Raw genomic sequence first — 22834 nt, forward strand, 5'->3', positions numbered from 1 at the left:
GAAGAGGAGAGCTCGGTGTCTAAAAGTTCAAATACTGCCCTGAATGTGCTGTCTCTGGGCGACAAGAGAGTGTTTTATTTGGCACCCCAGTGCCTCCAGCCTGCAGCTCTCATGCCCTCTGTTCTCTCCCCAAAATTCAGATTTAAAACAGAAAAGAAGGCATCTGCCTCTCAGCGCACTGTTAAATGTCAGGGCACGGTCCCAGAGAGACACGTTCTCCAGAGCATCTAAGAAACAGGAGGGGGATGCAGAGAATGGGGTTTGAGAGCTGAAGTTAGCAAATGCGAGCATCGGCATGTAGGAACCAGGGTCTCATCAGGAGTCAATGAGACATGGCTCCTCAAGCCACACATGGGCAGTAGAAAGTCATGCCCTGATGCACGAGGTTCCCCCTGAGAGCTGGGTAAACTCCCTGCATGTTCTCTAGATGGTTTTCCATCAGCTAAAGCACTTGGTTTGGGAACTGCTCAGAGCTGGATGGCAGGGCTGGGCACGGGGGAGTGCGTGCTTTGCCTCCCATGTCCCTGTGCCAGGCTTGAAATACAGGGAGAGGAGGAGTTGAGCCAGGCTGAGGCTGTGCTCCCTGTAGCCAGGCTTAAAAGCACTCACCGTTCTAAGTGCTTTGCTGTAACTCAGGGTAAGGGGAGCTGGATGTATTCTACTGCCTTGGTTTGCTTGTGGCTGCTACTAGAAAGAGTAAAACCCTCTTGGTGTGACAGCACCTATGGAACGGATTTCATCCTGGGTAGGGATGCTCGTCCCCTGTCTGCTCACCCTGATCCACCTCAACCATCAGGTTGTTGGATACTCTGGAAAACACATGGAGAGGAGATCCTCGGCCGGCATCGGAGCCGCGCTCCATGCAGCTCTACCCATTTGCCAGACTGGTAGACATGGTCAAAGCAGGGAGGGTCCGAGCCCGGCTCCCCCTCCCCGGGCTCCCCCCGCACTTCCCCATCCCCTGCCGAGCAGATGGTGCTGCTTTTGGCAGGGAGGGGTGGAGGAAACAAAGCCCAGAGCAATGGGGAGCTGCAGCCTGGCTCCGACGCGCAGCCTGAGGGGTGGCATGTGTGGGGCCGGGCTGATGCACAGGGGTGTCTGTGTGGCGCCGAGCCCCGTGCTGTGCCGGCACTTACGCCTGCCCTGTCTCACTTCTCTTTCTCCTTTGTTGTTTGCTTCTCTTTTCCTTTCCAGCTGAAGAGGCTCGTGCACAGCTTTCAGGGATGTCGGTGAAGTGAGCGGGCTGCATCCCCTCCTCTGCCCAGCCAGGACCAGAGGCTGACTGGAAGCTGGCATGTTGTCCCCTCCAGCCCCTGCCATGCCCAGCCCTGCTCCTAGCCTTGCTTTCCACCGGTGATACACCCTGCTTTCCCCGGGCTGCATTACAGAGACAGGCAGCAGTGAGTATGATGAAGAAAACCAGCCTGCAGCCAAAGCCCAGAGGAGTTCTGCAGTGAGGCCAGTTGCTCAAAAGCCAAAGAATTGTCTCTTCCCCACCCCGGCGCGGACAAGCATCTCAGACAGTGAATTCCCCCGTGCTCAACGGGTGCCAAGATTCTGGTCTGCAGGCTCAAAAAAGAGGGGCTGCCATGGAAGAGAATGTGTTCAGCGTGCAGCAGATACAGCCCAACGTCATCTCGGTGAGGCTCTTCAAGCGCAAGGTGGGCGGCCTCGGCTTCTTGGTGAAGGAGCGCGTCAGCAAACCACCCGTCATCATCTCCGACCTGATCCGGGGAGGGGCTGCCGAGCAGAGTGGCCTCATCCAGGCTGGGGACATCATTTTAGCCGTCAACAGCAAACCGCTGGTGGACGTGAGCTATGAGACTGCGCTGGAGACGCTGAGAAGCATCGCCTCCGAGACCTACGTGGTCCTCATCCTGCGGGGCCCTGAGGGCTTCACCACTCACCTGGAGACCACTTTTGCAGGTGACGGGACACCAAAAACCATCCGCGTCACCAGACCCCTCTGCCCAGCACCGAAGGTGGTTGGCTTGTCCAACCCAAGCCTGCACAGCAAAGAGCAGCCACTGCCAGCAGCCGACCGCACCATGGGCTCCCTGTGGACAAGGGAGATGGGGCAGGAGGTGGAGCCGATGGTCCACGTTAATGGTGTTGTTACCGGTGGCAAAGGGCAGGGTAGTGGAAAGGGGAAGGCGGGTGCTTGTGGCTACCCTTGCCTCAATGGTGGCGTGGAAGACAATGAACTTCTCAAGGAAATTGAGCCTGTCCTGGATCTCCTGAAGAGCAGCAGTAAGGACAGCGATGGAGATGCACCCTCCAAGGTAGAGACAAGAGATATAGAAGTCCAGGTAGACTGGTAGGTCCCTAAATAACTTTTTTACCTTTGGTGGAATGTGGTGGTTTTGGCTACCCAGCGTGGCTGGTTTGGGTGTTGGTGAGACGCTCTCCACAAATGGCTGTTGTCTGACACAGCCGGATGGAGATGGAGAGGAAGGGATGGAGAAAAAGGGGGAACAATTGATGAGGGGAAGATAGAAGTAATGGAAGATATGGAATAGGTGATGGGAGAAAGGTGTAAGCATGGGAAATGGGGCAGACAGCAAGAGCTGTGTCTCATGGAAAGCTGAGCTGTGTGGATCACCGTCTGGAATGGGATTTGTTTCTGTTCCATGTTCTTGAACTCATTTGTTCTCAGTTGAAGCAAAATCCCGTGCCTCAGTTTCCCCAGCTGCCAAATAAGATTCATAGTGTCGCCTGTCCTTGCTGTGCTGGGTTAGAGCTCTCCAGTTGAAACCTGCTATTGATTAGCTGCCAGAGAGGGAGAAGGAAGGTCAGACTGGCAGGGTATGATGCTTCCCAAGAGAAACCAGCTTCAAACCCTTCTGTGCTTTTGGCAGTCAGGATCTTGCTTGGGGAAGGGAGAGGGGAGCCCTAGTCCAGCTCCAGCTGAAGCCAAGGGAACCTCAATGCAAGTGCAGTGGGACCTGCCTTGGGTGCTCTGTTTTCTGGGAAGGAGGGAGATGTTTCCCACCAGGAGCTCAGAAATGGCCATCTCTTGTTGACACCCAACAGCAGATCCCCTCCGCTCTTTCTAGATCAGGCTATTTATTTCTATACATGTATGTGTGTATCATAAGGGTGGGGACATGTGTGCTTGCCCCATAGCTTCCTGGGGAGGGCAAAGTCCCATTGTGTGGGTGGAACTGCTTCATTCCTGGTATCTATTCCTGCAAGGGTCCATGTGCGTGGTGGTGTCCCCCTGATCTTCCTCAGCACTATGTAGACCGTCGCTGCGGAGCCGAAAGCAGCTCCCTGTGGCCCTTCATGCTTTGCAGAAGCTGTTGTTAGTGCCTATTCCGGTTTCGTGGTGCCAGCTCTCTTGCCTCCTGGCTGTTTATTACCAATGATAGGTTGACTTCTCCTGTTGCCTCTCCCCAAGTCCCTGAACACATTTCAGCAGAGTCAAGTGCTGCGGCAGGCTGTGGCTGCCCTCACTTATTGACTGGCTGTGAAAGGTTCGCCAAAGCCAGTATCTCGGTTCAGTGACAGAGGGATTTGTCATTCCAAGTTCCCCTCCTGCACCTGCTTCCTTTGGGAAGGGGAAAAGATTGTATTCATCCGTTCTATCAGATACAACAAGAGGGGAAAGGCAGAGCTGGGGAGGAGCAGGACCCCTGTGGTGCACAGCTCGGTGCCAGAGCCCAGGCTGAGCTCCCAATCGCTCCTGTCACAAGTCACAAACCAACACCCACACTGTGTGTTTTCCATCTTCATTCCTGCTTTCCCAAATGATGCATTATCCCTTGTGGAGGACACGGCTGCTCACAGCCCGTTGGGGTGGTCACACTGAGTCAGAGGGAAAACAAATCTGCTCAGCTCGGTGCCGGCAGCGGGTGGCAGACGTCTGGGAAGAGCAATGGGACAGGGTATGCTGGGGACATCCTTCCCTGCCATTCCTTATCAGGTCTTGCATTTCTGGCTGTTTCAGAAGCAGCTGGGTTTGATCTCTGCTGTGCAGTAGGAGGTAATTTAACCCCTCAGCCCAACACTCTCTTTGGAAGGCTGAGGGTTACCTACTTGGACTGCACATCCTTTAATCCAGTATCAATCCATCCTGGGGGGGACCTGGTTTTAGCAAACAAAGCTTTGGAGCCTTGACACAGCTGTGCTTGGCTATGGGTCCAAACAATGTGCAGGGGTGCTTTAAAATCCCCTCTGTGCCTCTGTTTTTGCTTAGGCTGCTGTAGTGGGGGTTGCAGCGCAGCAAATCCTCCAGGGGACACAATCCCAAGCATTGATACCAGGTACAGCTTCACCCTTCAAACTGTGTCTGTACTATCCCCATCCCACCAGCTGGGAATTCTGCTCCAGCTGGGAGAGGGAGGAAAATTGTATGTTTTTTCCTTTGAGGAGTCGCTTTTACTCAGAGATTAAACCCAAACACTTTGAATTCACTTAAACCGAAGGATGTGAAACCAGGAAGAATATCAGCAAAGTGGATACTCCACCAAGGCTCCACTCATTCTCTTTTTCAATACCATTTAAAGAAGTATCTGTATAATCTATGTACCTTGGGACTGAAAATCCACTTTTCAGTCAAAATCAATCTTCTGCATAATAAAAAGCAGCAGCCTCACTCTTGCAGTAGGACTCTATGAATGAGGAGACCTGGGCTTGAGCAGATTGGTGGGGAAGGAGATTTACTGCAGGGAAAACTTGTTGAGAGCCGGTCTGCCAGGTAAAGGGCATTTTCCAGCCACCTTTCCTCCCACTGCTGCGATGTGCTGGAGGTGATTCATCTCCTTGGCTTGGTCTCAGGCAGAGCTGGGGCATCCTGAAGGTCTTCTGCAGGGAAAGTTTTCTTGGTCCATAGAAGGAGTGCAGGAAGGTCAGGGAGCAATGGGGAGTGGATAACTGGGGGGACTGTTGCTTGATGCCAAAGAGATGTCCAAAAGAATAAGCGAGCCTTGTCAGATTGATGCGGCTCTCATGCCGTAGGCTCTGACTTCTGCAGGTTGGGGGGGAGCAAGCAGGGCTGGCATTAATCAAAACAAGAACACAGCTCTCCCGGGACACCAGGAGGGTGTAAAACCTTGAGCTTCACATCTACGGCCTGGACCACTTGACCACTGATCCATTGGGCTCGGTTCTGTCCTGTTCTGTCTCTCTCTTTGCCTGGTGCTGAGTTTCATACCCTGCAGCACTTTGTCAGACTGAGTTCGGCTTGTGGAGCTGTGACAGCTTTCCTAGGGCAGAAAAGAATGGTGAATGTCCGAGGGTTTCACAGGGAGCCAAATGCTTCCTCAAGGTGGGCTTTGCCAAGCATGGTTCTAACCACACCTGATGCTCCTGGCTTCCAATCCATGTCTCTAATGTGAATTCCAAGGAAAACTGGTAACCGTGAGGTTTGCACTGGGGGGAAAAGTCAGTTTGTCTCTATCTACTGCACCCATGCTCTGCATGTCCCTGCAATGACCTGGCTTTTGCTCCAGCTGTAAGGTGCCCTGGATCCATGGTGTGTGCCCGTGGGATGGGCTGTGACCACGGCTCAATGTCTGCTACTTGGCTCAAGCCATCTGCAATGAAGTCAGTCACAGCACAGAGCATGGAAGTGGGGTGCAAGGTATGATGAGAGCTGGCATTTCTGCCATGAGGCTCACCGTGGGCTAGAAAACAGAAATAGAGTTTGATTCACTCCCTGCCAGCTAAGGCAGGTCTGTTTTCCCTCTGTGCTCTAGGGAGATTGTCATGTCCCATCTTCCCTCCCTCTCTCCCCTCCGCTCAGTTGCCAGTATTTATTTTCCTTCTCAGGTCTATTCCATAACATGAACAGCATGATGGAAACATGGCAGTTCTGGTCCAGAAAGCAGCATCAGAAGCCCTGAGAGGGAACAGTGTGCTGAGAGGAGGAATCCTGTTTATGAAGGTTTCAGGCTCCATCCTGCACTGGAACAAACCCCATAATTTTGCAGTTCTCGAAGAGAAAATTCTCTTCCTCCCACCTCCTTCGCTGCCACCAAAATCTCTTTGTGTAGCTCAAAACATTTCATTTGCATTCCTGATGTCTTCATTATTCTGTACTTGGACACGAAAGCTTCAAAACCTCTGGAATGAAAAGGCTCCCTGAAACTCTCATGTCATTGCCATGCTGCAAAGTGGAGGAGGAAGCTTTGCCTGTGAATAACCCTCCCCTTCTCCCTCAGTGGATCCTTCTTCCTCGTCACTCTGACTACATCATTCTAATCCAAAGAGGCATTTTGTGCCCAGTGTTAGCATATTCCACCCAAATATACCCTCATGCAGCCTTCTCAAACCAGTCTCCAAAGCACCCTTCACGCACTCAGCCCCTGTGCTGGTGCACTTTCATCCTATGAGATCCCATCCTCTCCTTGTGCATGGTCCCAGCAGACAAACCCACCTCCCAGGTGCCCTCCTGGCAGACCTAAACTGTGTTTGGCCTCCAAAGAAGATGCTGAAGCTGGCATGCTCCAATGCTCTTTGGCCATGGCTGGGAAGGGACGAGTGTGGTGACTGTAGATTGCATCTGACACTAGCTGATGAGTGTTAAACAATGCTGATGGGACTTTGGGATGACTTGGATCTGTTCCAGGTCTTTCTGTGTCAATGCCTACTCCAATGGCATTTACCAACCTCAGATTTCATAGGTCTCTCCCTGAAGCTGCTCTTTGTGGCTTGCTTTGCTTGTTAGTCCCTAATCACAGCACTGGACACAGCCCATCAGTGCTCTGACCTTCCAGGGCACAAGACTTCCTTCAAGCCATGCCATGTGCTTGTTGATGAGGCTTCTCTCCTCTTCCCTTGGTGCTGTTCAAGCTCCCCTTTCTCATTTAGGAAGTGGTTTTGTGATTTGGTTGCTCTGCAATTGCCTGCTCTGGGCATGCCGCTCCTCTGGCGGGTACATCCCACCTTTGGGAGTTATTCCTTCTGCTTCCAACATTCCCGTTTCCTTCCAGAGCTCTGCTCCATCCTCTGCACCCTGCAAATCCCAGGTCCTGCCCAAGTACTTCTCCTGCCTCTCACTCAGACGAGTGCTGTTGTGGCAGAGCTTGCTTTAACTCTCAAGATGAGGAGTCTGCAGCAGCAGGTTTTCACAGCCTGGTTTGTGTTGGAAGGGACCTTAAAGCTCCTCCAGCTCCAACCCCTGCCACGGGCAGGGACCCCTTCCACTGGAGCAGCTGCTCCAAGCCCCTGTGTCCAACCTGGCCTTGAACACTGCCAGGGATGGGGCAGCCACAGCTTCTCTGGGCACCCTGTGCCAGCACCTCAGCACCCTCACAGGGAACAGCTTTTGCCTAAGAGCTCATCTCAGTCTCCCCTGTTCTGGCAGGTTAAAGCCATTCCCCTTGGCCTGTCCCTGCAACCCTTGCCCAAAGTCCCTCTCCAGGTTTCTTGTTGATCCCCTTTAGGTATTTGGATTTTCCAGTGTTACAGATTGTGAGCTGCCAAAGGAGTACACTTGCAAGGGGATATTAACTCCTGAGGATGCCGTCCCCTTTGGAATATGGTTTTCTGTGGGGCAAAACGAAGGTGAGGCAAGATTCTTTTACCCCAGCCTCCTCGGACTGGATGGAGGAGCAATGTGCAGTGCAGCTTTGCATCCATCTCCAGCAACACACCAGGAAATGGGCAGAAAGTAAGATAAAGGTATTTCTCTCCCAAAGCTCACACCAAGCAAGGTATGCACATTTGAGCTTCCCAAGCTCAAGTGCAAGGTTTTCAGCCCCATGGACAAAGGTTTGGGGTGAGACCATCCCCATGGTCACAGCAGAGTGCTGCTAGACGCATCATGGCATGAGAGCTGTCATCAGAAGTGTGGACAGCAGCATCCTTATCTGTTCACCCAAGCGGGCCCAGGGGATTGCAGCAGCCAGCAGTATCTGTGCCTGGCAAATCAGAGAGATTCTTCTGCCAGGCAAATTCAAAGGAGCAAAGTGACAAACTTTCTTTTTTTGCTCATTATTTTCCCAGTTTCCTTTTTGGAAAAGCTTTGGAGGGATTTCAGAAACAGCTGCCTCAGCAGCATCACTCCAAGCACTGCAACATCATCAAATTAGTCAAAAGCAAACAGTGGTGCCTCTCATTCCTCCCAACAGCCAGATGCTCTTCCCGAGGTGAGGCAGCATCCATGACTCTGCCTTTGCACCAGTGGGGGAGGGCAGGATTCCTCTTGCTTTTTTTAAGTAACAGATTTTGCTTTCGGAACAAAAGACAACTTCAAACGCAGTCCTTTCCCAAAAACCTGCTCTGAATCCAAGAGGTCTTGCTGATAGTGTTTAATAGATCTGGCAGCAGGTCAGAGAGAGATCTTGGGAACCTGGATCCGGCCTTTGGGAAAGTTCAAACACGTACCTCCAAGGACACATCTTCAGCATTGCCTCCAGTGCCTCAAAGACTGTAAAGGGATGATTTAAATGTTTCCAAAGGCTGTGGGATCCAAGGGCAAGCTCCCTTCTTCCCTTCATGGCTGCAGACAGGGCTGTTTCCATGGCAGCTCCCTGTAGGGGTCCAACCCGGCTGCTTTGGGGGAACTGCATCCTCCCCATCACCTACCAGTAACCCATGAGAATGGCCCTCTGGGCTCTCCTGTTGATAAAGTGCTTTTGGAAACGTTATCTGGAGATTGAGCTTGGGCAAGTGTTTTGGCCATTCTGCCCCCCTCCTTGACTGTGAGCAGCATCCTCATGTGAATAGGGCAGGGCACCCTGTGTTTCTTCTGGGCACTGGGGAAGCCGAGTCAAGAGAGGAAAATAACTTACCCCAAAGATCGCGATCCTGTCTGACCTCGCAAACATGAAACAGGCAGGAAATACCTGTAAAATGAAGCAGTTGATCAGTTTTATGTCTTTTTTCTCATCTGGGCTAAGCCTTGGGTGAGTCTGTGGCTGCTCTGAATGAGCTTTTCTATTTGTTTCTCTTCAAAAGACAGAGCCGAATGCTTCTGGGCAGCCTCATTTGTGAGAGTTCTGCACTAGCTCAGCACAGGGGTATGCACTCGTGGTCATGCACTTCAAGAATAGCACTACACAAGGCTCTCTGCCCCTGTGGCAAACATGCAATGGGATGTGGAGCATTTGCTCCTGATCATTCAACCTTTAACGCCCATCCTGCTCCTCAGGATGATGCATCTCTCTGTCGGGTGATGCTCAAGGCCAGTGAATGGGAACGGGGCCCTGCTCCAGGAATACTTGTAATACACAAAGTAGCCAGCTACAGCGATGACTTAATTCAAGCATCTGGTCCTTTCCCCTGCAGTTGGCACAGGCTGCAGCATTTATGGCTTTGCTGGTGTGCAGACAATGAGATTCTGCATGCTGCCTCCCAGCCGAGACCTCTGGCTGCTGCTGCCGATTGATGGATTCCTCTCCAAGGTTCCCTCATGTCATCAAACACCCGTTTGGACAGGCTTTAAACAGGCAAACACCTTCCTGGAAACAGCAGGTTGTGCCAGGCGCCTGCAGGCATGTGCTCGGTGTCATTCTGGAGGTGCCTGCGGGATACCTGGCACGCTGGGGTCTGTCTGCCCAAGCATCTCCTGTCTGCACAGAGGCAAAGGCTGTGCCCCTGGAGAGGCACTGTGTTCCTTCTGGAAGCAGAGTCCCTCTGCCGAGTCCCAGGCACCAGTAAAGCAAAGGTAGTTCTTCCATTGCCTTATGGATTTAGTGCTTGTATCTTGATTTCTTGATGGAAGCTGTGAATGCTCCATCCCTGGCAGTGTCCAGGGCCAAGTTGGACAGGGCCTTGGGTGATGTGGTCTAGTGGGAGGTGTCCCTGCCCATGGCAGGGGTTGGAAGTGGATGATTTTAAGGTCTTTTCCAACCCAAATGATTCTATAATTCTTTAATTCTATGATTTTGGGCCAGTTATGGGAAGGACCACTTTGCAAGTGCTTGTAGCATTGTAGCATCAGCTACAAGAGATGGCTCATGTATGCCCATCATTTCATGTGCTCACTGGCTTGTTGTTGACCTGCCTTCACTCTCCTAGATATGATGGGTGAGAGGGTAAGGATGTGCAGCCATTGAAATTGGTATTCTCTGGGATACTTAATAGCTGGCCTTAACTTCGGGGGAAGAGCCAGATTTGCTGAATGTTCATCCTGCTAATTCCATGTCTTGCTGCTGGGAATTCTCTAGATGGAGGTAGGCTGGATGTGCCAAGAGACCCTCAAACTTCCCCTTTGGATGGGCTGGTAGAGGGCAGAGTGGGTACATGGCTGTCCCCAGCGCTGGGGGACCTGCATGGCTGTCGAGTGCTCCCGGCAGTGACTCCACTGTGCAGCAGAGAGCCAGGACCTGTTGTCTTTGGCTGTGGTTGTGTGGTGCAATGGGTGGGGTTTCTTGTGCTTTATCTGATTGAAATCCTTCCATGTATTTGTAGCAGCCAAGTCACAAAAGAACAGCTTTCAGGGCTTGGGGGGGTGGGCATAGAAAACCCAATAGAAACTGTCTCTATAGCACTGTACCTCCCTGCTTGCATCAAGCTGGCCACTACCACCCTAAGGCAGCCGTTGTTTGGAAGGTATCCAGGAGCTGAGTGTAATATTTTGGCAGCTGAAAATTGCTCTGTAAAAGCAGAAAACATACAGACAATCTAGTTCACAGGGAGATCATCTTTAAGTGAAGTGTTTCCTTTAAACTGTTCCTAAAGATACGAGCTGGGGGGCAAGAAGGACTCTGAAATGGAATTTGTCTTGTACGTATTGTGTCTTCTTGTGACGGTATCAAAAGGTTGAGTTGGTGTGAATTATGTCCTGGGTGTGAGTGTCCTACTTTGGTTGGTGCCCAAAGCCCACTGTCATTAACGGGAAGCCTCATTACTGACTTCAGTGGGCATCTGGAAGACTTGCAAGAGCTGACAGCAGGAGCAAAGCGATTGCCAGAGCACATTACCTCGATGGTCTGTTGGGCAAGGGCAGGGTGGCTGCGAGCTGTAGGGCTGTACTCATCCTGACCTGTGGCCTGTGCAGTTAAACCTATGCTGCTCCATCCCACGTGTGGCCTCACCAGGGTGGTTGGCATCCTCGGTGCGGATACCACAGCTTCCTTTCTCTGACTATCCTGTCTCTAAACCCCATTTGTTTTTCTCCTTCATGCGGATTCCTATGGCAGTGGTTTTCCATCACCTGCTTCGATGGCATTTAATAGCCTCCCTGACATCCCATGGTACATTCCTCAGGCAAGATGTGCGTGGTAGACTATTGGCACCATGAGTTACACCAGCTCACGCTGGGGGCATCCTCTGTGGAGGCAATCCATCAGTTTGCTTAAGGAAAATCGCTTGCACTCACCAGCCTTTGCAGCATCTCTAAAGGTCAAGAAGAAGAGAGATTGCCGTCTCTTCCTCCTGGGAGCCACCTATTTTTCCTTGGCTTATTTTGTTCTCTCTTTGCTCATAAACACCAGCTGGTTTCGCTATGAGGTCTCACCATGAGATTTTGCAGCTGCAAGTGCGTGCGGCTCTCCTTCCCCCAGCGCCATGCTTGCTTCCACAGGGCTCCAACTTGATTTTGGGGTGCAAAGGCTCTGGTGTGTAGAGGCAGTGTCAGGCAGGGGTTTCCTGTTGTTTTGCAAGCACTGTGTTTGCCTGTGCAGCAGGATTTCTGCTGTGCTTGGATCGCCTTCACCACGGTGATTCATCGCCTTGGCCGAGGCAGAGCATTTCCTCCCCTCCTGCAGGGCAATGCGCGAGGTTTTGCTCCTTCGTGGGAAACAGCTGGAGCAGATCCTGGAGATACCACTCCGGGACGTGGCCCATGGTCCCGGCACCCAGCCACCCTCCAGCCTGCTGACCCCAATGGTTTTTAACCCTTCAGTTTCAGGGAAGGGGAAAACAAGCTGCAGAAAGCTTTACCGTCTGGGATGGAGAACGACCGTGTCCTCGGTGACCTGTGGGGAAAGAGCAATGTGCCTGTGGTCCTGAACAACCCCTACTCCGAAGCAGAGCAGGTAAGAGCCCATGGTTTGTGCTGTTTTGGGTGGAAAAAGGGTTTGGGGGTACATAACCCATCCTGGTGGGCTCTCACACCACAGTGAGCATGCAAGTATGACATGTGCTACCCTGAAGGCCTTTGATCCCAAGAGCTGCAGTTGATGGAGCATAGAGACCGTTTGAATGAAACTGAATTCCCCATGGTGTAAGCAGGGTATAGGTCACTGGAGAATGATGCTCTTTATCCAGAGGGTCAGACTGGGATGGGAGTACGGGGACTTTGACACCTCCCTTGAGACTGTTGTCTTTCTTTGTGTCTAAGAGCCAAGTTGTGTCGTTACAGTCATTTTGATTCATATGATGGTAATTCAATAGAGCACTTCAGATAATGTGCTGTACGGTGCCTTTTCATCTCCTCACATTCCACAGGCATAAATTCTCAGGCTTCTTTGTCAAAAAGGGATTAGGTCCCCGTTTGTAGCAAAGCCAGAGACGTAAATGCAGACCCTGCCAGGCCAGAAGGATCATCTTGGGAAAAGCATGACGTGTGTGAGCACCGTCAAGCATGTTCAGGCAAACGTGTCTCCCTGATGGGATTAATCAGCATCAGGGCAGGACATGGGGACCAGTCTGAGGACCATTTTGATGCAATGTTCACGTCCACTTTTGCAGCACTCACAGTGCTGGAGACCCACTGTGAAGATGTTGATGAACATGACGGCAGCTGAGACACTCCTGTCCATGGCAGACTTGCTGCATGGCTTTAACCAACCTGGTTGGATGCTTAGATGCAGTTGGGAGCTGATTTCCACCTTGCCTTGGCTGTAGCTCAGGGTTGTGGCCAGGTCTTCCAGTAGCATAAACAACTTTATGGTGGTTATCATCCTACACACAGTTGGGTGTATCCAAGAGCTGCATCACCCTTTGCTCAGCTGTTGGAGAGATGTCCCTGGGCAGCCCCACGTCCCACCGCATGGTTAATACACTGTGGCAGGTATCACGAGCCCATCTTGCCCAAGGACAGGTCACAGCTCTGGTCCCTTTGCCCCAGCTCTGGAAAGACAACTGTCTTGCCTCCTTCGCTAAGCTCTTTGCATGTACGTGTCTGTTACTATAAGCACTTTATAACCTTCTATGTTCAGAGCTTAATTTCTCTCCGTGTAAGGGCTGCCAAACCTCCCAATCTTAAGCTGCTAATAAACTCTTCAGGTTTTTTTTTCCCACTAGATATGCAGCTTTCTTTTCATCCTCCTTATCCCCAAATCGATGTGCCTGCACTTCTGAAGGCAGCTTGGGTTTTCCCTCATGCTTCCCGCAGTCATTCCCTAGGGCTGCAGGCAGTCAAGGCAACTGAACTTCTTGTAAGGAGCAGTAACTACTGTGAACACAGGGAAAAGGCAAGCAAAGTGTGAGCTTTTCATACACATTGTCCTTTACAGCAGGCTTTGGTGGGGTTTACAGCTTGGCCAGGTGGGGAATGCCCACTGAAGCTCATAATAAGGAGCTGGAAGACCCATTGGGTCTTCCATATCCCTTGTTTCTTGCAAAATTGGGCAGTGTGTTTTGCTTGTTTCCCAGGAGCCAAATTCCCTTGGCCCTAAACCTGAGTGATGGGAAAATGCTGTGACTGCACTGGCCCAGGTCCTGTGTGAATCCTATTTCAGCCCACACGGATTGATTTGTTAGGAGCTCCAGGGTAACCAGTGGTGTGTTTGTCCATGGAGTTAGGAGGGGAAGGGAGTCATGTCAGCTCCACGCTTGTAAGGATGATTTATAGCTTTATAAAAGCAAAAAACCCACACTTTCAGCCAGTGGGGTTAAAGCAGGCTGGAAGGAAATGTCAGCATGACAATAAATGGAGAAGAGAAGCTATGTGGGAACCTTAGAGCAGCTGCTGGTGCCTAAAGGGGCTGACAACAAAGCTGGAGAGGGACTTCAAAGCTTCAGCAGGGACCATAGTGGTAGCACAACGGGTGGTGTGTTCAGACTAAACAGGGGAAGTTTAGGTTGGAGATAAGGAAGAAATTCTTTACTGTGAGGCTCTGGCACAGGGTGCTCGGAGAAGCTGTGGCTGCCCCATCCCTGGCAGTGTTCAAGGCCAGGCTGGACACAGGGGCTTGGCAGGGGTTGAAACTGGATGAACTTCAAGGTTCCTTCCGACTCAAACAAGGCTGGGATTCTATGATTCTATGATATCTATGACCTGGCCTAACACTGCAGACGTTGTCCTCCTGCAGTCAATGAGTTTCAGCAGGACAATACATGCTCCTGAAACGCAGGTGGGAAGCAAGAGGAAGGCTGTAGAGCTCACTCAGTGCAGCAAGGAGGATGCTCCCTGTCATTCTGGTTCCAAGAAGCACCCAGGCCTGGGTGCATTTCTCCCCTGTGTCTGTAAGAGCTCAGACAGCTCCCAAGCTGCGTGCTGACGATAAGTGCCATCACGCTCTGTTGTAAAAGATGTTTGCATAATGCATGTGCGCCCCGACTGCTGCATCAGTCTCTCCGTTTGTCCCACTCCTGAGTCACTAACACTGCAGCTGCCTAATTAAAGCATGAAAAGATCTCCTACAACCTCCCTGACAGATCCAGGGGTAGTGTTTGGCTTCAGCTTTGCTGTGTGGGAAGGCAAATACACACATACGCACACAGAGCTCCTTCCCAGTCTCTTCTGGGTGTCACTCTCTCCATAGCTGCTCTGTGCTTCTTGTAGGTGGTGTCTCCTTTGCTGCTCCAGTCTGGCTGACATCCTAAGGACTCAGCGTTCCATCATGACCCTCTTTCAGCAAGGATTCACACTTTGCTAGTTCCTGCATGGAAAAGACAAAAAGGGAGCAGCTCTGAGAGAGGTTTAGGGCAGAACCTCTGCAGGCAGATGTTAAACAGCCAGTGTCCACCAGGATCCAAGGATCATTGCTACATCTGGATTCATAACACAGGCTTGTCCCATACCTGCTCCAGCAAGATGCTGTTTAGCAGCATGCCTCCTAAGCTGCATTGAAACCCCATCAGCAAATCAAAACTAACTCAGAATACAAAGGTAATGCTGGATACAAGCAGCACTTTCTGCTTGGTATTTTCAGTTCCTGTCTGGCAGGTGGAAGTAAGGGTGAAGATCTGGTTTGTTGGGGTTTCTCAGCAGCAGTTTTCAGCTATGTTTTGCCAGTCTCACAGAGCTGCTCTCAGCAGTCACACATCACACTCAGAAGGAAGGTGGGAGATTATCCCCCATGGTCCTAAGGGCGGCCCTGGTTGGTTCAGAGAGCAGAAGAAGCTGTTGGTGGCTCAAGAATGGTTTCATTTCCTTGAAAGCATAAAACAAGCAGAAAGAAATAGCCAGAAATCGCCATAATTCAGGCCAGATTCCACATAACTGAAAAGGAAAGCCCCCACCTTAAAAACAGTGATTTTCCAGGACAACATTTAGGAGGCTTTTTTATTTACTAGTGGTTCTGAGCTGTATGTGAAGTATTGTGTTTGCTTTCTGCGGCATGCGAAAGAGAAGCTGAGATCCACTGGGCGTTTATCTGGCTTCAGGGGCTAGGACTTCAAACGTTCCTAGGGAAGATCATGGGATTTGTGACATGAGGAGACCCGTGACAGCATAGCCTGAGGGTGTGCAGGGAGCGGCTTTCAGCTGCTGTGAGGACCAAAGAGGGTCCTACCAAGGGGTGAGGGGTAGAGCTCTCCCTCCACCTCCATACTTTGCCTCTTGCTCCCAGTGTATGCTTTCAGTGCACAGTATTACTCTGTGAGCCTCAGGCTGCTTGACAGCAAAATCCCTGTTTTCTGGGAGAAAGAATATGGAACATAAGGTAAAAACAAGGACTAGGCAACAAATAGGACCAACATTGCCACGAGGGCAATGCAGTGGTGCTGCATCTGTCTCACAGTCAAGCAGGCATCATTCTGCTTGAGAAGAGCAGAGCAATCCTCTGCCTGGCAAAGTAGGAATAAGTTAGATCTGGAGCCTCATCTGCTTCTGCCATCCTTGTGGCCCCTATTGCTTCCCCTCCTGGGTCTTTGTTCATCAGCAAAAGTGTTTGTTCTGAAACATGAATTTCTTCCACCGTGCGCTGGCTTTTCTTCACTTGGTCCTTCAGGCAGTAATACACTGATTTACACTATTGGTGCCAGCCCATGGGCTGCAACCGTGACATGAGCCCAGGGCCACTAAAAAGGAGGGTGAGACCCTGCACAGCTCTGCTGAAGGTGGTGCCATCTTTAACAGTCCTCACAGATGGATTAGAAAGGGACACAAGCTACAGGGTTCACATAGGAAGGCTACATCAAAACTCAGTCCAAGCCTGATTTGCTGAGATTGAAGCCTTTAAGAGATGCCAAATATAAGCAGGTTTTTACAGGATGCTCTGATGTGGGATAGTCTCCCCTTGAAGCCTGCAGTAACACCATTGTGATTGCATGTGTGGATTGCACCCTATTATGAGTTCTTATTCCTACAGGATTCCCTGCTTTCCAGACCACTGTCCCATGCCAGCAAACACTGATTGCTCTTTAAGTGTTTAAGTGCTTGGGGCAAATAAGGGTCACGGTAGAACTGGTAGATGTTATCTTTGACAACATGTGCAAACACAAGCACTTGCAGCCAGCTCTTCTCATTACAAGCTCTCTGCTGGCTGAGGCTCTTCCTTTTGTTGGCACATAGCTTGGGATGTGCTGATGAGCACACCATGACGCAGAGGAGCAGGGAGGGCTGGAGCTTCAGAGCTGAGACTGAAGTAACTGTGCATAATCCAGCAGCCCTCCTGTTGCATAATTTATTCATCCTTATCCCTGTGATCTCCCAGCATCGATATCAAAGGAGTTGTGCCTTTGGCTCGCTCAGAGGAACAATTAGCTCTATCTCAGTGCTGCTATCAGCTTGGCACATGCAAAACCTGAGCAGGTGATGCTCCTTAAAATGCTCCTTAAAAAGAAACATCTAATACATTTTAGAGGTAAGTCTTCCACTGGGAAACTTGAACAAAACATTCCCCTCTAAATCACTTCTATCTCTGTTTTTAACTCCTCTTCTACAGGTTTGACTCTCCTGTAAATGACAATTACTTCTTGGTTGCATTCAGAGTTGGTTGCTCGATTGTAGGATCCCAAATGCTGCCAAATATTTGGATCCTGTACCTTGTCTCACTATATTATCACTAGGATTTAAGTGCAGGCATCCACTAATACATGATGCTGCTTGTTGCGACCTTTCTTCCGTATCTCCTTGCTGAACACTAACCTTGTGCCTGCTCTTCTTGTTGTCCAGCCTCCGCCATCGGGGCGGCAGTCCCCAACCAAGAACACAGTGAACGGGAGCCCTTCCAAATGCCCACGGTTTGTGAAAATCAAGAACTGGGAGACAGGCTCCGTGCTCCATGACACCCTGCACCTCAAGACAGCGATGGTGAGTGTTGTAGGTAGGCCTGGCCAAAAGTTGCCTGAGCACAATGGAGTGGATCACAGGGCTTCCAAGGTGGCTTTACCTGGAAGTGCAGGACTGGATGAATTCCAATCAGTTATCTTGTCTCTGGTGGTTGCGATTCAAAGCTCTGGTGTAATATCCTGGGTGAGAGGAAAGTCCCCCTGTGATACACAAAGAAAAGCATTTGACTTTACACCAAGCTGGGCAAGAATCTACTGAGACCCAGTTGTCCATATAGGATGGGACAAGAGATGACTGCACATGCCTGAGCAACATTACCAATTTCAACATTACCAATAGGTGTGAAAACAAATGAGCTGGAAATGCCCCTGTTTGTCAAAGATGCTTCCAACCTCTGTATAGCTAACCACTGACTTCCCCCAGCCCAGTTCATATAACCAGAGGTGCTTTAGTAACCCAAGACACTCCTGTCTCCTTCTGTCCCATCAGACCACTGCGTGCACTGAGCAGATCTGCATGGGCTCAGTAATGACTCCTAGCCAGCATGTCCGAAAGTCAGAAGATACCAAGACAAAAGAGGAGGTGCTCCACTTGGCTAAGGACTTCATTGACCAGTACTACTCCTCTATAAAGAGGTAAGTATTGGCTGGAGAACGTCGCAATCCGGGGCTGCTGCTGATGCTGAGATGTCACACATCATCTGATCTTTCACACTTGAGAGTCAAAGCAGGGTGAGATTGTGCCATTGCTTCTACAGTGGAGCTTCACTTGTAGTAATTGGTGTGTGCCTCTGTGCAAATTACTGACTTTTCCCATTTGCACTTGGTCATCCATTATCTGACAGCATATCTTAATATCTTCATATCTTAAGCATGTATATGTATACATGTGTGTATATATGTGCACGTTTATGCTTCAGAAAGAAACAACTTCTAGCAGTCTTCCAGTGCCTAAAGGGGCTACAGGAAACCTGGAGAGGGGCTTGGGACAAGGGCCTGTAGGGACAGGCCAAGGGGAATGGCTTGAACCTGCCACAGGGGAGACTGAGATGAGCTCTTAGGCAGAAGCTGTTCCCTGTGAGGGTGCTGAGGCGCTGGCACAGGGTGCCCAGAGGAGCTGTGGCTGCCCCATCCCTGGCAGTGTTCAAGGCCAGGTTGGACACAGGGGCTTGGAGCAGCTGCTCCAGTGGAAGGTGTCCCTGCCTGTGGCAGGGGTTGGAGCTGGAGGAGCTTTAAGGTCCCTTCCAACACAAACCAGTCTGTGACTCTGTGTACTCGTGCCCAGGTGGGGAGCAGCAGGATTCCCTGCCTTCCGCCTCAGTGGGCAGCTGCCATCTCCTCTATTCCCCCCCATGCAGGTCTGGCTCCAAGGCCCACATGGAAAGGCTGGAGGAAGTGACCAAGGAGATTGAAGCCACTGATACCTACCAGCTGCGGGACACAGAGCTGATCTATGGAGCCAAGCATGCCTGGAGGAACGCAGCCCGCTGTGTGGGCAGGATTCAGTGGTCCAAGCTGCAGGTGAGCTCCAGCCCCAGGCTGGCTGCCAAAGGGTGCCCTGGAGTTTTGGACAGGCAAATGTTGCTCTGCAAACACCTGGGGAAGCACAGCACAGGTACAGTTGTGGGTGTTCAGCACACAGCAGCTCTGCTGTCCTCAACAGCTTTGGGGGTGCACAGGCTGGAAGTGAGCAGGAGCTGGAAAAGCATCTGTGGGGTAGGTGGAGCTGAGGTGTCTGTGTCTGAAAAGGGGCTGACTAGAAGCTGGTTGTCTAGAGAACATTTTCCAGCATCAGATACTGCTTCAGGATCTTATCCGCTGCTTCCAAAACTATTGCTGGAGAGAGGCAGCAGGGCACATTCATCCTTGGTACAGAGATGCTATGGCAGAAGCAGATTTGGCTCAGTGCCCTTTGACCAGCTGGAAGCGTAGAGTAGGCTCTGAAGTATCTCCAGTGGAATCCCGTGGTACAGAGATGACGTCTCCCTCTGTAACCTGGAACACAGCTCAAGTGCTGCTGAGCAATTCCTGTGGCTGCTTCACACAGGATATAGGCACTGCCTGGGGCCAGGAGGCTGAGCCTTTGCTCCCAGCTTCAGCTCTTCTCTTCCACTGTTTCTTTTGGCATATCTGGATCCAGGGGGGAGCTATATCTGCAAGAAATTGCCTTCCAGCCTCCTGTTGACCCTCTTTCCTGGTTTCTCCATCCTTTTGTAGATGCCCTATACCTGGAAACATTCAAGGCCAGTTTGGAGGATGCTTGGAGCAACCTGGTCTAGTGGAAGGTGTCCCTGCTTGTCACAGGAGTGTTGGACTAGATGGCCTCTAAAGGTCCCTCCAACATAAACTAAGAATCTATAATTCTATGATTCTCATCTATGGTTCTCCATCCTCTCAGTGCCCCTCAGACCTGACACCTGCCCTATTTCAGCTTTGAATCCTGATCTTCAAGAGACAGAGAGCAGAAACCCAAACTGTTGGTGGATAAGTCACAGGTTGGGAGCACTAGACTGAGGAGGGTTTTGCCTCAGGAGCAGATGACTCAGCTCTCCAAAGCAGAAGGGGCAGCTGCATTAGACATTCCAGTGTTGTACAGGCAGAGAACACACAGTTCTGGAGCTTTAGACACCTAACAAGTCATGTTGGTATCCAGAGCTTTCCCTGTGCTCTGTTTCTTCTGCTTGGCTCTGCCCTAAGCAGTCAGAGCATCCTGTAGCATCACCACAATTGCTTCCACTGTTTCAGGTGTTTGATGCCCGGGACTGCACCACAGCCCATGGGATGTTCAATTACATCTGCAACCACATCAAATACGCCACCAACAAAGGGAACCTCAGGTGAGTACCAGGGAGTCTCCAGGGTTTAAGGCCTCTGGATGTGTATCAACCCAGCTGACAGTGTCTCCTTCGGCAGTCATTGCACAGCAGGATGGTTGTAGCCAGCTCCTTTCCTGTGGAGCTTTAGAGGGATCCAGTATCAAGGGAAGGTGTCCTGCTGACCCAAGTGTATCTCATCTTGCTCTCTGTGGGATCTCAAGGGGAAGGCTTTCCTTTTGCATTAATTCTCCTTCCCCATATTCTGCATCAAATGCAGAGCATGGATTGCTCTTCGGTTCTGTCTGAAGCCCCATCTCAGCAGCCAGCTTCTGCCTGGAGCTGAACTGCTGGGAACACCCCACAGAGCTGAGGCACACTTGGCCATGGCATCTTCTAGTGAAAGGAATACAATCAATGTCTGGTGCTTACCCAGGGCACGAGCAGAGGTGATACACAGGGTGCTGCAGGCAGGGACAGCACCTTTCCCTTCCTCTGACAACCCCTGCCTTTTCCTTCCAGATCTGCTATTACCATCTTCCCACAGCGGACGGATGGCAAGCACGACTTCCGCATCTGGAATGCCCAGCTCATCCGCTACGCAGGCTACAAGCAGCCCGATGGCACTATCCTGGGAGACCCTGCAAACGTGGAGCTGACGGAGGTACCATCACCATACCCGACAGAGGCTGTATCCATCCTTCCTGCGCACCATGGGCTGGTGGGGGCATGCGTCCTGACCATTCCAGGAGGGAGGAGGGTGCTGGGACAAGCAGGGTTTGTCACATCCACTGCAGTGAAGCTGCATTTGTTTCTTCTCACCCCTTTTCTCCTTCACCATTACAGGCACAAGCAGCATTTTCAGAGCATGATCCTAAATGGGGATCTAGTTCTAGGCTCATTTTCACTCCAGTTCAACCTTACTTGCCAGGGTTGGCTGTGACAGGCAACCCCATGTCGTAGCTCCCTTGGATGGAGGTTATTATTCCACCATAAGGGCTGAGCAGAGGTGCTGTTAAGAGACCTTATTCAGTGCCATGTGACTCCCTGCCCACAATGCTTGAAGCCCATCTTTGTTTCTCCCATAGATCTGCATTCAGCAGGGATGGAAGGCACCACATGGGCGATTCGACATCCTGCCTCTGCTCCTCCAAGCCAACGGCAATGACCCAGAGCTCTTTGAAATCCCCCCAGAGCTCGTGCTGGAAGTGCCCATCCGACATCCCAAGTAAGTCAGAGTAAGCCCCAAAGCTGGGGATCAGCAGGACTGAGCCCATCTGGTTTCACCCTAAGCCATCTCCTGAGCTTGGCCTTTCCTTCCCATGGCTTGGCCACTTGACCCAAGACCCTCTTCCAGGTATTCCCTCCACTCTGGTGTAAGCCTGGCGATGGAAAGCAAGGTGTGCCCTTGTCTCAGGGCTGGTTTCCCCTTTCTTGATTTTTCCCAGGGCTTAAGCCACTCTGTAACGCTCCTGATCATAGAATCAGCTAGGGTGAAAAAGACCTTTTCGCTCATCAAGTCCAACCTTTATCATTGCACTGCCAAGGCCACCACTTACCCATGACACTAAAGGTCTCATCTACATGGTTTTTGAACACTTCCAGGGATGGTGATTCCACCAGTGCCCTGAGCAGCCTGTTCCAATGCCTGATCTATCACTTTCTCCCTATAAACAGCCCCTAAGGGAGATACTGCCTTCAGGAAGCATTCTGCTTCTTGGTGGCTGTTGGCAAAGTAACCTCCTCCATTCCCTGCCTGTTGTATCCCATCAGGTTTGAATGGTTTAAGGACCTGGGTCTCAAGTGGTACGGTTTGCCAGCAGTTTCCAACATGCTCCTTGAGATTGGTGGCTTGGAGTTTTCCGCCTGCCCCTTCAGTGGCTGGTACATGGGCACAGAGATTGGGGTCCGGGACTACTGTGACAACTCTCGCTACAACATACTAGAGGTAATTCCCCTTCCTTGAGTTGATCAGGGGCTCCTGGGGTGCGTGAAGTTACTGGGGAGCAGGCAGGACACTGGCAGAGCATTGCCTTGAGTAGGAAAGTAACAGGACATCCAAGTCTCCCTTAGATAGAGCAATGATGTTCTTCTGGATGTATGAAGGGTGTGATGGGTTTTGTGACCTATGGGGCCAGGTAATATCTAACTCAAGCAAGTGTGGTGTCTATTGAGCTCCCCTTATGACCTTATGGATCAGCAGGCCAAGTGCTAAGATGCAGTGGGGCTCAGAGGGTGCTGAGACACTTGGTGACTCCTCAGGGATGCTCTAGCATGGCTTGGTGACAATGCCAAGGGGAGGTGCTGGTGCAAGGGGTCTGCACCCATGAAGGGTGGCTCCTTTGCCCTTCCAAGGGGCACACTGTGTTAGCTGGAGGGGCTGCATCCCACCCAATCACTTGGAAACCAGGGGGGTGGCAGCGAATGTGTGTGTGCACATGTCCATCTGGGATAGTGCCTGGGGGAAGGACTCCAGGTAGAAGAAACAGGCTGAGAATGGATGGAGCTTGTGAGCAGCATGGAGACCTGGGGAGGGTGTAGGAGTCTGCTCCTCCCAGCTCATGGATCACCTCCATCTCCTGCTCCATCTCACAGACCCACCTATTTCCTCTCCTCCCACAAAGAGCAACTGCTCTTGATGACAGCATTTAGTTACCTTCCTGTGCTTAGGGGAGGAAGGGAGGCCAGGCTGGCCACGCTCCTGCCATGGAGAGGAAAAGGCAGGACCA

General features: G+C 51.2%; 1 protein-coding gene across 1 annotated transcript in view; it reads left to right on the forward strand.

Moving 5' to 3' along the window:
* The first annotated feature begins 1589 nt into the window (after nucleotides 1-1589).
* NOS1 (nitric oxide synthase 1) overlaps nucleotides 1590-22834 on the forward strand; it is a 47257-nt gene continuing 26012 nt past the window's right edge. The window contains exons 1-9 of the mRNA XM_005147834.3: nucleotides 1590-2317; nucleotides 11795-11927; nucleotides 17177-17314; nucleotides 17783-17928; nucleotides 18651-18813; nucleotides 20038-20129; nucleotides 20628-20769; nucleotides 21194-21333; nucleotides 21879-22053. Coding sequence (XP_005147891.3) covers nucleotides 1590-2317; nucleotides 11795-11927; nucleotides 17177-17314; nucleotides 17783-17928; nucleotides 18651-18813; nucleotides 20038-20129; nucleotides 20628-20769; nucleotides 21194-21333; nucleotides 21879-22053 — 1857 coding nt within the window. The remainder of the gene's footprint in view (nucleotides 2318-11794; nucleotides 11928-17176; nucleotides 17315-17782; nucleotides 17929-18650; nucleotides 18814-20037; nucleotides 20130-20627; nucleotides 20770-21193; nucleotides 21334-21878; nucleotides 22054-22834) is intronic.

Source organism: Melopsittacus undulatus, chromosome 12 (genome assembly GCF_012275295.1).
Source record: "Melopsittacus undulatus isolate bMelUnd1 chromosome 12, bMelUnd1.mat.Z, whole genome shotgun sequence".
Lineage (NCBI taxonomy): Eukaryota > Metazoa > Chordata > Aves > Psittaciformes > Psittaculidae > Melopsittacus > Melopsittacus undulatus.